The sequence below is a fragment of the Ictidomys tridecemlineatus genome, unplaced genomic scaffold (assembly GCF_052094955.1).
Source record: "Ictidomys tridecemlineatus isolate mIctTri1 unplaced genomic scaffold, mIctTri1.hap1 Scaffold_147, whole genome shotgun sequence".
Lineage (NCBI taxonomy): Eukaryota > Metazoa > Chordata > Mammalia > Rodentia > Sciuridae > Ictidomys > Ictidomys tridecemlineatus.
This window is the reverse complement of record NW_027521300.1, coordinates 1,230-14,241: the sequence shown is the minus strand read 5'-3', so window position 1 is coordinate 14,241 and position 13,012 is coordinate 1,230. Positions and strand designations below refer to the sequence as shown.

Below are 13,012 nucleotides of genomic sequence, written 5' to 3'. Positions count from 1 at the left end.
TGCAACAGACCTAGAATACGTGGCTTCAAGACTTAATCTAGGGCTGGGGATGTAGCTCAGTTGTAGAGCACTTGCCTAGCATATGCAAGGTCCTGTGTTCAATCCCTAGTACCATACGAAGAGGAAAAAAAGAAAAAAAATATTCTAAAGCTACAGTAATCAGGATTGCAGACAAAACATTGGAACAGAGCCAATAATTCAGAGATAGATACACAATATATATGGCAATAGTCATTGACAAAGGTGGAAAGACAAGTAGAGAATGGAAAGTTTTTTCAGCAAATGGTACTGAAATTACTGCATATTTATATGCAAAATATTGATCCATGCCTTGCATTAGAAACCTGAATTAACTCACAGACTTAAATATTAAACTCAAAACTATAAAACCTCTAGGAAAAAAATAAGAGAAAAATTTTTGTTGAACTTAGGTTTGGCAAAGATTTCTTAAATTTGACAACAAAAGCATTAAAAAGGATTTGACAATGTGGGATTCATCAAACTAAAACCTCTGTAATTCAAAATACACTTTGAAGTGAATGAAATAGACAAAACACAAGCTGGGAGGAAATTACTGTCAAGCATTTATCAAGACTTGCATCAAGAATATATGAAGAACTCTTAGAACTCATTAGAAAAAATATAGTCCTGTAAAATAACACTTCATCAAAGAAGATAAACAGATAGTAAATAAAGACATTAAAAATGCTTGACATAATTATCAGGGAAATGCAATTTTGAAGCATAAGAGTTACCACTACACACTTATTAAATATCTAATATTAAAGACAATTGTGCTGAGTGGTTGGAGATGGGGGAACTGGATGGGTACACAGCTGGTGGGGATATAAAGTGGTAGAATCACCTTCTTAAAAAGGTAAACATATACCAGTCATATCCAACCATTCTTTTCCAAAGAAAAGATAAGTTATATAGCAATAGGAGGAATTTTATATTTGTAAAAGCCCCAAACTGGAAAAAAATCCAAATGTCTATCAATAGATGATAGACAAATTGTGGTATGTACATATAATGAAATGCTACTCAGCAATAAAAATAGATGATAGATAAACTGATGTAGATGAATCTCAAATTATGCTGAATAAGAGAAGCCATAGAAAATACATTATCCCATACACATAAAACTTGAGGAATACAAAGCAATCTATTAAGATAGACATTTTGCTGGAGGAATGGGAAAGTGGGGGGCAAGAAGGAAGGGTGACAAAGGGCAGAATTACCTAGAGAATGAGAATATTTTTGGAAGTAAAGGATGTGTATATTATCTTGATTATAATGGTGATTTCATAATTTCATGTTAAAATTTATCAAATTGCACACTTTAAATACATGTAATTTATTGCATGTCAATTTTACCTCAAAGCTATAAGAAATAATATACTCATCTTTTTTCACTTTCTAAGATACAAATAGTATTCTACAAATATTTTTCTCTACTTCATTTTAAAAATATATATTCTGGAAACTAGCTCTTAGCAGTATTTAAAATTATTTTCTTTCTTCTTTGGTTTATTCAACAACTTTCATTGATGACGGTTGTTTCAGCCTTTTGTGACCATCTTGTATTATTATAATTAATGCTTGAATAACATAGTTTTGTAAATACAAGTTTTAAACATTTGTTGTTGTATTCCCAGTATCTTTAGAAGTTAGGGCTGGGGGACTATAGCTCAGCAGTAGAGCACTTGCCCTAGATACCCTTCCCCAGCACTGAAAAAGTTTTAAAAAAAAAAGTGCGATTGTTGAGTTAATAGGTAAATATATAAGCAGTTTTGGGAGATGTTGCCAAATCTCATTCATAAGGGTTGTATCATTTTGTATACTTATCTGAGAATTTGTATTCCCCCACATTCTCTCACCTACTGAGTATGTTGTCAAACGTTTGGATCTTGCCAATGCAAGTGAGAAATGGTATCTTGGTGTGGTTTAATTTGTATTTTGTTCATTATGAGCTAAGCAGAGCATGTTTCCATATGTTATAGCTATTTGCATTTCTTTTCCTGAGATCTGTTTATTTCTTCAGCCCATTTTTGTATAGGTTTGCTGGCCATTTTATTTATAATGTTCTTTATATTTCAGGAACATGATTCTTTGGACAACAATAGGTTGCAAATATTTTTTCTCAGGTTGTCATTGTCAAACTGTGTGTGTGTATGTGTGTGTGTGTGTGTGTGTGTGTGTAGCAGGTTTAGATACAGCCAGGAAAGATTTTTTCAATGAGGCAGGTTTTGCCCACTCATAATACATAAAAAATTTCACCCAATATTTTCTAGTACTTGTTTATTTTCTATTTTTACGTTCATGTTTCTTATCCACTTGTAGTTTATCTTTTGAATAAGTAGAGAAAAATCCAATTTTATAATTTTCCATGTGGTAATGCTACTTATTAGAAAGTCTATTTTCCCCAAACTAACTTTTATTGTACCCCAAGTGTCCAGTTGGTTCTGTTTCTGGATTCTCTATTCTGTCCCACAATCTCTATGTATTCTTGGGCTTGGACGAGGGTACATGAATTAATTATATAGTCTGCCCTCCCTGTACCCTTCATTGCTCTTCTTTTTCAGTGCTTTCCTGCTTATTCTTGTTCTTTTGAATTGACTATAATCAACTTGACGACAGATTTTTAAAGATCCACATATGTTCATTCCCTCCCCAAGTTAAACGTCCCCAGTTTCTTCAATTTTTAGCACGTGCTTTTCGGGGGCTATTCATGATTCTGTTCTTTTCCACAAGTCATGCAACCTTAAAATGTGGCATCCAGAAATGAAGCCACCGGAGTGGGGTGATAATGACATGATTCCTTAGGGTAAGGCTTTTTAAAAAGAGTGTCATCCACAATTGGAGAAAGTAACAGGACTGGATTGAGCAGGGAAGGAAAGCCCAGTCCAAGCAGTAGTCCTTTAGAAGGGAGCAGGAGAAGCTTCTCCTCTTCTGTCTGCACTTTTGGGGCAGGTACCTGGTGTCTCAACACGTTGACAAAAGGGTTTTGCTCTGGGAGGAGCTGGGAGGCCTGACTTTCTCCTTTTTCCTAGTCTCTGCCTATAATCCCCTTTTGCTAGTTCCCTGGCTTCCTCCAGGGCCTTCTAAATCGCTGGTCCTCTCCCAGTTCCGGGGACAGGTGAGCCTCTTTCCTTCTGGAGTCCTTTCATTTGGACTCTTCTGCTGGGCTCTCCTCGAGCTGTCCCCCGCTGGGCTCCCCAGTTGGTTCTTTCCGCTCCCTGCCTGCCCCTCTGCATCCTCTGTCCTCTCACTGCTGTCGGCCCAAGGGCTTCCTCTGATGACGCGTTTTACTTGCGTTGGGCGGAAAGCGCCTGCGGTGGAGGAAGGCAATGTTCACTCCCAGTACCCGCCCCCTGCGCTGGGTCCTACCGAAGTAGGAAACGGTGAAAGAGGGTCCTGTGCTGTTCTGCATGGAAGCGTTGCTTCCGCTCAGCTGTCCCTACACCATGGACTCAGTACCTGCCACTGTGCCTTCTGTCACTGCTTTCCCAGGGGACCCGGAGCTCCTGGGACCCCTGTCGGTGCTCTACGCAGCCCTCATTGCCAAGCTACTGGAGGTGACGGTCCCATTCCCAGGGAGGGACCCCAGCTCTGGCAGGCGGGTGGCTGAGTTCTGGCAGAGTGGGTGCACTGACTGTCGTGGCGACGGAGAAATGGAGTGTGTCGGGCCCAAGGCAGGCAGGACTTGACTGTATTATTAAGCGAGGCCGGTGAGAGTGTACTTGAGCTTTCCCCACTTGCACTTTTTTTTTTTTTTTTTTGACGGAATAGAGGTGACAACCTCATGGTATGTTCCGAAATGCAGCCAACAATCCAAACAGCTAAGGTTACTACAGGTGTTTTCCCTACGGAGACTGCTGGGGAATTGGGCCCAAATGACAGTTATCTCCTATTACGTGTAGAGGGCAGTGAAAACAGGGAAGAGTAGGCAGGTGTTTACTGCACTGCCTTTGAGCAACCATTTAAAATTAGGCTTTGAATTTTATAGAAGGATGTTAAATTCAGAGAAGTTTAAGCCAGTTTTCAAGAGTTGTCTGAAATTACATGTCACTTATCTGTTTATATAAGAGTGGAATGGAAGTAAGATTTAAAATCTTATATCATCATTGTTTTCATTTGTTGCCATAAAATTAATTAGTTCTTTTATATATTTAAGTTTTTGTCTTAAATGAATTTTTTAAATTATAAAAACCAGGTTATCTAAGAGAAAAGAATGATCCAGAGGGATTCTAGCCAGGTGTTAGACAATGTGATGATATAGGGCCTGTTACAAACTGGAAATGTATGCTCAATTTAAAGTATTTAGATTCGGGCTGGGGTTGTGGTTCAGTGGTAGAGCGCTTGCCTAGCATACATGAGGCACTGGGTTGGATCCTCTGCACCATATAAAAACAAAACAATGTGTCCACCCTAAAACTAAAGATACATAAATAAATATTTTTTAAAAAAGTATTTAGATTCATTATACTTGAAAACACTGCAAGCCAACAAAAAATGTGAGACTGCCAGTATCCTCTCTCTTGAAGAAGCTATTGGAAAATATTGAGAAGGTGGATTTCTGATGAGGAGGTTGGTTTGGAATTGCCATGATTTTTTGTGACTGTTTTGTTATAAATTTAAGGTTTCCCATTTCTTCTAATTTGTCTGTTTCAGCTGTTTACTACATTGCCTGATGATACTCAACCTGGGCCTGATTTTTATGGACTACCATGGAAGCCTGTAGTTTTCACTGTTTTCTTTGGGATTGTATCCTTTGTCATTTTTTTTTGGAGAACTGTTCTTGTTGTGAGTAAATTAACTTACTTATACCTCAGCACATAAGCACAAGGATTATTTTATATAGTCACTGCCCCCCCTTTTTTTTTCTTTTTCAGTTGCTAAAACACAAATTAGTGGTTTAAGTCAAACTAACCTTATAAAATAATTTAGTGTGGGTGCAGTTGGTAGAACTGGTAATTCTTACAGCCATCCTGACCAGTAGTTTCATATGTATCAGAAGTCTTAAAAGTGGGATAAAAGATGGGATAGGTTAGATAAATATCCTTTTATGTAGCATATATGCCTAGTAATCTATCTTAAAGAAATAACTATGCTTTGAAGATTTTGGTAATGTTTTTCAATGGAACAGTGTATTAGATTGAAGACTTAGCACAACATAATTCATTTAGGGGTTATTGTATGTTCAATTAATGGAATAGTAGGCAGATGTATTTATTTCAAAGCTTTGAGGTACAGAAAATGCTCACAATTAAATGTGAAGTGGGGAAAAAAAGCAGAAACTAAGATTTAAATGTTGATGAACTGTATGTTAATATAAACACATATAAACAGGGGGAAATGCTGCAAAGAAATACAGTAAAATGAGAAAAAGGAGATGAGATAATTTTTCCAGTCTTTTATATAAATTTTTCCCAGATTTTATGATTTGATCATATGTTCAGAAAATACCTTTTTATTTGGAAGTATAGATTATGTGTTGTCCAAAAATCCATTAAATGTTTTGTTCATTAAGTCTTTTTTTTTCCTGAGCAGAATTAGTCTATCTCTGTGTATATGTGTACATATATGTATAAGTGTGTGTGTGTGTGTGTATATATATATATATATATATATATATATGCACTTATACATACTTATGTTTGTACTGTAGGTCATTCTGTTTCATAGTTATTTAACATAATTGGAAGAAAATTATTTTAGGTAAATGGACTTTGCATATGAAAAGCCTAACAGTTAAAGAGGCCAAAAGCATTGGATACAAATCTTTTCAAATCTGATTGTTCTTTTTCTGATTTCTTAATTATATCAGACATATCATTGTTAAGATAAGTTTCCTCTCCTTGTACAATTGAGTGTAAAATCTCTTAGAAAGTATTCCCTTCTTAAATAGAAGAATCGTTTGCCTGGATTCCTGTGAGGAATTTTCTAATCTCATTGAACTTTTTCTCAGCTAAAAGGAAAAAGGAAATAGAAGGATAAAGAGAAGGGAAAAACATGAAAACATTTTATATTTCTCTCTCTTGTTTCTTTCATTTCAAGAACCCTGGTACCTGTTTCTCTTTTCACTAGGTTATGTGGGATCTGGTTCCTAGCTTGTTGCTCCTCAGTTTCAGCATTTGACTTTGGAACTTTAGTCCTTACCTTAGATGACTGCTTTTATGCTACTTCCCATTTTCCTCTGTTGTCATTTTGAGTAAAAGGTTAGCAAGGCTATGACATTAAAGAAATGTTCATTTCTTTCTGTGTTGGAGTTTTCTGAATGCAATTTCCTATTATGAAGATCCCATGGATGATCCATGGACACATCTGAGTATCCCATCACCATTTATAACATTTGAAAGGACAAGTAATATGCTAAGTTACAAAGAAATTTAGTGATGTTTTAAAAAAATTTCTGCTTACGTTTTATTATCAGGTAGTTTATTGCTGTCTTTTGGAAATGATTGTTTTTGTCCTTTCCAGAATATGCTAATTGTCATTTCTCTTGTTGCTTGTGCATTTTCTTCTAGCAGTCTTCCCTTTCAGATTTCTTGCTATATATTTAGTGGTTTGCAGAAATAAGATGATGTAGCCTCTTAGTTTCTAAATTCAGCCAATAGCCAAATTTAAATTGGAGTTCTAAGATGTTTTCTGGTGAGTGAAAGTGGCATATCTTAGTACAAAGATTATGCCTTTAATATTGTTTTCTCAGATTCCTTTTGAATAGTCATTGTTTCTAGACTTTATCCTGGTTATTTAGAATTGTCAAGCAAATGATTTTGAGTACACACACACACACACACATACACACACACATATTTACTGTGAAATAAGGTGCATATCTTAGTGTTTTTATGTCAGAGGCTATTTATGAAATATCACTACCAATTAAATTTAAAAGGCTTGTTAACCTTTACTTATTTTTAATCCTATAAATTATTATCCTGAACCAGAATGTTATTAAATTCTCACTTGGTTATGATTCTGATTGTTGTTTTAGGAATGTTGTTTCTATTGAGCAGATGTTTTATATCAAATTTAATCTTTTTTCTCTCTTCTAGGTAAAAGATAGAGTATATCAAGGTAAATTTTTAGGTCTCTTAAACTTGTAATAACCCTTTGTATTGGTGTTTGATGTGTGTTTTATGTATGTTAGAAGTAGATACAGTGACTTTTAATGTCTATTATCTTTTTTACCTCCTGAAAATTTTACTGTTCCTAGGTTGCTAGCATGGATAATAGAGTAGATGATGATGGTTCCAACTCTGAGATAGGAGATAAAGAGGAGGAACAAATTGTGGATAGGGAGATGATAAGTTTTAATTTGGGGCAGATTAACTTTGAATATTGATATAATGCAGATGTATTACATTTGAAGATTATTTCTATGCTAATGATTTAATCATGCATTAAGTAATTGAGTAGATAATTTAAAGAATGGTAATGTGAATCAGTATGTTTTCATTTCTGTTTTTCTTTGCAAAGAATTAAATGATTCCATTTTCTGAAAAGAAAGTGTTTTGAGAAGGGAGGAATATCAAGCTACAACACTTTACTGTATTTCCCATCTGTGAAATAAGCTTAAATTGAAATATCATTTTGGATGGGAGGGGTACCTGGGATTGAACTCTGGGGCACGCTACTGAGCCACATCCCCAACCTCCTATATTTAGAGACCAAGTCTCACTTAGTTGCTTAGTGTCTCACTCTTGCTGAGGCTGGCTTTGAACTTGGGATCCTTCTAGCTCAGCCTCCTGAGCCACTGGGATTACAGGTGTGTACCATTGCGCCCAGCAAAATATCATTGTTCTTATATTTTTCTTAAATTTTAATAATTTTTATACTCTTATTGCTAATAAGCATAGATTGCTTTTTAAAAGCATAATAGCTATGCTAAGAAGTATTTCCTCATAGTACCATATAACATGTCTTTGCTTTTAGTAGATTGAATAATTGAATTTCATTTAGTGATTGTAATAATCTTGTATATTTCCCCCTTTTAGTCAATGAACAGCAAATTTCCAAAAAGGTGAACAATTTCATAAAAGAAAATGAAGAACTAATGCAGAAATTGTCAAATTATGAACAGAAGGTATAATTATTTTTTTGTTTCTTTCTCCCTTGGTTCTAGCTTGAATCATTTCTACCTGTTTTAATTTAAAAATCGTATTTTAAATTTTTTTTCATTATTTCCTACAAATCATCCAAATTCTAAGCAGTCATGTATTAAGTACTGCTTTCTTCTGGAAAGGGTCACTTGTCTGGAAGTAACTTGTATAGTAGCACTATAATTTGTGTATCTTAATTCTGAATGCTTTATTTACATAGGTGAAGGAATCAAAGAAACAGGTTCAAGAAACCATGAAACAAAAAATGATTCTTTCTGATGAAACAACTAAATACAAGGTAAAAATCCCTTCTTTTGGGGGAATTACATTCTAAACTCAAAAGTAAATGTAATGAGTGAGTAATCTTGACACCTATTTTTTCCAGGATAAAATGAAGCTTCTTGAAAAAGCTAATGAACTTCTGGATGAGAGAGCTAAAAGTCTTCATGTTATGTTAGAATCTGAGAAAGAACAGAAAGCTAAGAATCAGGACTTGGTAAGAGTTTTGCTGCTAAGTGTTACTGCAATTTGGCTTTTGAAATATTTTGTAAAATTGGTTAAGTTAAACTTAGTCTAGCTGTTAACTAAAGTAAGATTAGGAGCCAAGGAAGTTGAACCCACTTCTGCCCATTTTGTGGAACTTTTAAGTACTGATACAACAAATTATTTTTATGAGCCTAGGAAATATTTTTATTCTCAACCTTGGATAATTTTCATATTGCTTTGCTCTGCCCTTGGAAACATGCAGAACAACTAAAAAACTATTGTCCAGTTGAACAGTATTTGTTTACTTTTTACTTGAAAGAGTAATGAATTAATCAATTTTCTGTACTTAAAAAAATTTTATTTCATTTTCAATTTCTATAAGTTTCTATAATTACATAAAAGTTGCAAAAGATAGTAGAGAGTGTGTTCTGAAATATCCTACCCCCAAGTAAGCTTGATCACCTAGCTGAGGTAGTATTTATCAGATTTCTCCACTGTAAAAATTCTTTCCAATCCTTTTCATATTGTATTCTTTGGAAGTTACCATGCACAGCCCACAGTTAAAGTATGAAGAGTTACAAGCTCAGGATGCAGCTCATGGTAGAGCACTTGCCTAGCATACATGAGGCCCAGGATTTAATCCCAGGCATTGCAAACAAAGATTGCAGAGTTATATCCACTTCCTTAAGGAGCGGGTATATTTATAAATTTTTTGGATTTCTTCTGTATGTAAGATTAGACTATTCTTCCTTAAATTTTATCATTTTTTACTTCAGATAAGAAAATTTTAAAAATGATCTTGGGAAATTTTTTTCTCTATCACAAGAAAAAAATTACTAATTTGAACTGGTTTACTTGAAACAGTAATTAATTAGTTAATTTTCTATGCTTTAAAACATTTTATTTACTTATTGCATTATGATTTTCTATACTTTGACCTTTTTTTTCTGGTTATCTCATAAACAGTAAGGTTGTGGATGCCATGAAATATTTATGACTTCATTTTCCCTCATCTCTTTCAGTTCTTGATTTTTTGCTTAGTCCAAAGCTGGATCCCCTGCATTTACCTGAAATGTAATGGGATGGCTTGACAAAAATTTTGTTGTGTTTATCTTTTTAGTATATATATGTGTGTGTACACACACACACATATATATATATATATCAGTATTTCTACTGAAATCCTAATGCATATTTTGTGTTCTGTTTTCACCTGGCAGATAATGGAAAATAAGAAAACTATAGAGAAGCTTAAAGATGTCATTTCAGTGAATACTTCTGAACTTTCAGAGGTAAAGCTGCCAACTCTTGCTAACGGATATTAATACTATATCTTAGTTTTGTTGCAGACCAAAAATTTGAGGTGTGCTAAAATGTGCAAAAAATGAGAACTGTATGATGTGTGGTTTGGGAAAGTATAACTTTGTTTTTTCTTTGGAATTAATTCACTAACTGTAGTGTTTTGCATTAGCTTCACATTGTCCTTAATGAAGCTAAGCTTCGTGAAGAGAAGGTGAAGTTGGAATGCTGTCAGCTTCAGAAAGAAAATACCATGCTTAAGAAGAAGAAAGAGCAGGTAAATAAAATTTGATGTCATACATAATGTAAACTAGAGAAGTGAATATCATTATCTTGTATCTTTTTTGGATCTGTTTCTGAGGTAAGGAATATTCATGTAGGACCTTTTCTAGATATGCAAAGTTTAAACAATGCTCCCCAAATTGAGTGCATATATATGGTCTCCATCTGTTTTGGATTTTTGGATTATTGCTTTTCTTATCAAATGTCAATCAGTTATTAACTTGCATAGCCTCAAAGAAACTTTTTAAACCAGAAAATTAAGTATTTTATGATCCTCTTTTGAGTAGTTACTGATTCACCGGCCAAGGGAAGATTACATGATAAGGAATCTAAATTTAGGAGACAGTCATATGTGCCCAGCCATTCCTGCTGGAGGTAAATTATTTGAATTGGCAGCAATTTTCTGGGGAATGCAATAAACAGGGTCAACTTCCTGATAGCTCTGATGTTCTTACTGCAGCTGTGAGAGTTGAGGCCACTCTGCCCTCTTCCTTAACCAAGGTCTCAACCTCCTCGATTGAGGGAGGCCACCGAGGAGTATGGCTCTGTATTTCTTTGTCTAAGTCTTGTAGTCCTGATGTATCCAGTGCAGAAACCCCTCCCTAACCCATAGGAATTCATGTGTTTTGACTTTTCAGTTGCAGCAGGAAGTGAAAGACTGGAGTACATCACACACTGAGCTCAGTGAACAAATGAAATCATTTGAGAAGTCACAGAAAGATTTACAAGTAACGCTTAGTCTTAAAGATGATACTATTAATGTAAGTTTATACTCCAAATACATGTTTCATCTCATGAATTCTCCTGAAATCTTTGAATTAAAATTGAGAGTCTTCCAACCTTTTGCTTCTTTTCTAGGCTCTAACTAATTACATCACACAGTTGAATCGGTTACAATGTGAATCTGAATCTGAGGATCAAAGTCGAGATGAGTCAGATGAATTAACCAATGGAGAGTTAGCAGGTAAGATCAGTCTCAGGGAGGTTGAATCCTTTTTTGCTTTCCTGTCTTTAATTAAGTATACAGATGCCACTTTTCAGCTGGCTGAATTTCTTCTTAAGCTTCAGGGTTGTAGACACATATCACTGGATCTATAGATATGTCTGTTGCATTGTCAGAGGTGGGTTGCTGGGGTATAATGTAGCAATAGGCATGTGAAGAACACTTGACTTTTTCTATCCCATTGAAAACTAGTAAGTACACTGCAGCTACAATAGTCACATCCTATACCTCTAAGTATTGAACATTGTACAGTAAGAGAAATTTATTAACTTATGCAGATGATACTTGATTTTGATACTCATCATCTCTATGGCTCTGTGGTTTTAAGTCCACAGTCAGTCTTAAGAGTCCGGAGGTAGTTGGAACCATAAACTAAGGCTGTGAGAACAGAGGCTAGAGACTATCAGAAAGCTAGAGAGGGAGTGTAACAGTGTTTACTGATGAGGAAAATATTTCCAGATGTTTTCTCCCAAGTTGGATATTGCTTACATAGCAAGTATTTCAAACCACACCTGGTAGTAGATTCAGGGAGAAAATAGAGGATTGAATCTTTCTAAACAAGACACTTACTTGCCCAGGTGAAGATAGATCTGAGAGAGAAGAAAAGCTTTTATCTTACAAGAATAACATAGATAACATTTTAGTTGTGCAAACTAGAAATTCACCTTTTTTTTTTTAAAAACAGACACAGTACTTTTATTTATTTTTATGCTGAGGATCAAACTCAGTGCCTCACACATGCTAGGTGAGCACTCTACCACTGAGCCACAACCCCAGTCTGAAATTCACCTCTTTCTTTTTTTTTTAAATCTAAGCTTGCAATTCTCTTAAAAGTCATTAGTCTAATCAGTTTAATTATTTAATTGATTTTTTTTCTTCCGGTGTTTGAACACAATCATTTTTTAGTTTGGGGAAGTTAGGAGAATATAGAGTTAAAAGTAAGGAAAGGAAAAGCTAAAAGTCTTTTGTTTTTTAGGTGATCGGAACGAGAAGATCAAAGATCAAATTAAGCAGATGATGGATGTCTCTCGGGTATAGTTCTTTGTAAGAGTCCCATAGTGCCTGTGAATTCTTCCTGTGCCTCACTTTTAAGAATACTTCTCTTTTCTGCAATTTTTAGACACAAACTACAATATCAGTAGTTGAAGAGGATCTAAAACTTTTACAACTTAAGCAAAGCGCCTTGATGTCCACAATATGTAATCTAGAAGGTGGGTTCTTCTTGAGAAGAAATTGCCATGTTGAAAAGACTTAAAATTTTATTGGAAAGATAAAGAATGGCTTCTTGCTTTCATGCTTCTTACTTTTCTTGGCACTACTCCCTCAAACAAGTTCTTAAGTCCTTGTACACATATAGAGATAAGCTGTTTTATCCTTTACAGACCAAATAAAGAAATTAGAAAGTGACTGCAATTCACTACGGTCTTCTAAAGCTGAACTGGAAGAGGAATGCAAAACTCTTAGGCAGAAAGTGGAGATTTTAAATGAACTCTACCAGCAAAATGAGATGGCACTCCAAAAGTAAGATTTTCATTGTTTGTTATTGTTATCACTGTGTGAACTAACAGATAATTTTATCTTTTCTTAAGATTATTTACAATTTTTTCTAGTTGTAATAAGTAGAGATTTGTCTTTTTTCCTTTGTGTTTTGTTTCCTATAAGTTGCATTTTTCTTTCCATCATCAGTCTTAAGAGTCCTGAGGTAGTTGGAACCATAAACTAAGGCTGTGAGGTCATCGTAATCAATTGTCAAATTCATATGAAGGCAGGAAGTGGTAAACTGGTATTAACAGTCACTGATGTGGAAATACCTCTCAAAAGACCTAGGCCCTTT

At 34.9% G+C, this 13,012-nt stretch overlaps 1 protein-coding gene across 3 annotated transcripts in view; it reads left to right on the top strand.

Moving 5' to 3' along the window:
• The window catches only part of LOC144372693 (transport and Golgi organization protein 1 homolog), a 130,391-nt gene extending 117,669 nt beyond the window's left edge, over positions 1-12,722 (top strand). For 2 of the 3 annotated variants that reach the window (XM_078035986.1, XM_078035987.1), the window contains 12 exons: positions 4,675-4,806; positions 7,062-7,083; positions 8,004-8,092; positions 8,329-8,406; positions 8,494-8,604; positions 9,815-9,886; positions 10,066-10,170; positions 10,814-10,936; positions 11,034-11,139; positions 12,155-12,210; positions 12,299-12,389; positions 12,561-12,722. In XM_078035986.1, the coding sequence (XP_077892112.1) occupies positions 4,675-4,806; positions 7,062-7,083; positions 8,004-8,092; positions 8,329-8,406; positions 8,494-8,604; positions 9,815-9,886; positions 10,066-10,170; positions 10,814-10,936; positions 11,034-11,139; positions 12,155-12,210; positions 12,299-12,389; positions 12,561-12,703 (1,128 nt within the window). In that variant the 3' untranslated portion in view covers positions 12,704-12,722. Of the gene's footprint in view, positions 1-3,345; positions 3,579-4,674; positions 4,807-7,061; positions 7,084-8,003; positions 8,093-8,328; positions 8,407-8,493; positions 8,605-9,814; positions 9,887-10,065; positions 10,171-10,813; positions 10,937-11,033; positions 11,140-12,154; positions 12,211-12,298; positions 12,390-12,560 lie in introns of those variants that run through there. The other variant, XM_078035988.1, reaches the window with a different exon arrangement.
• The last annotated feature ends 290 nt before the right edge of the window (positions 12,723-13,012 follow it).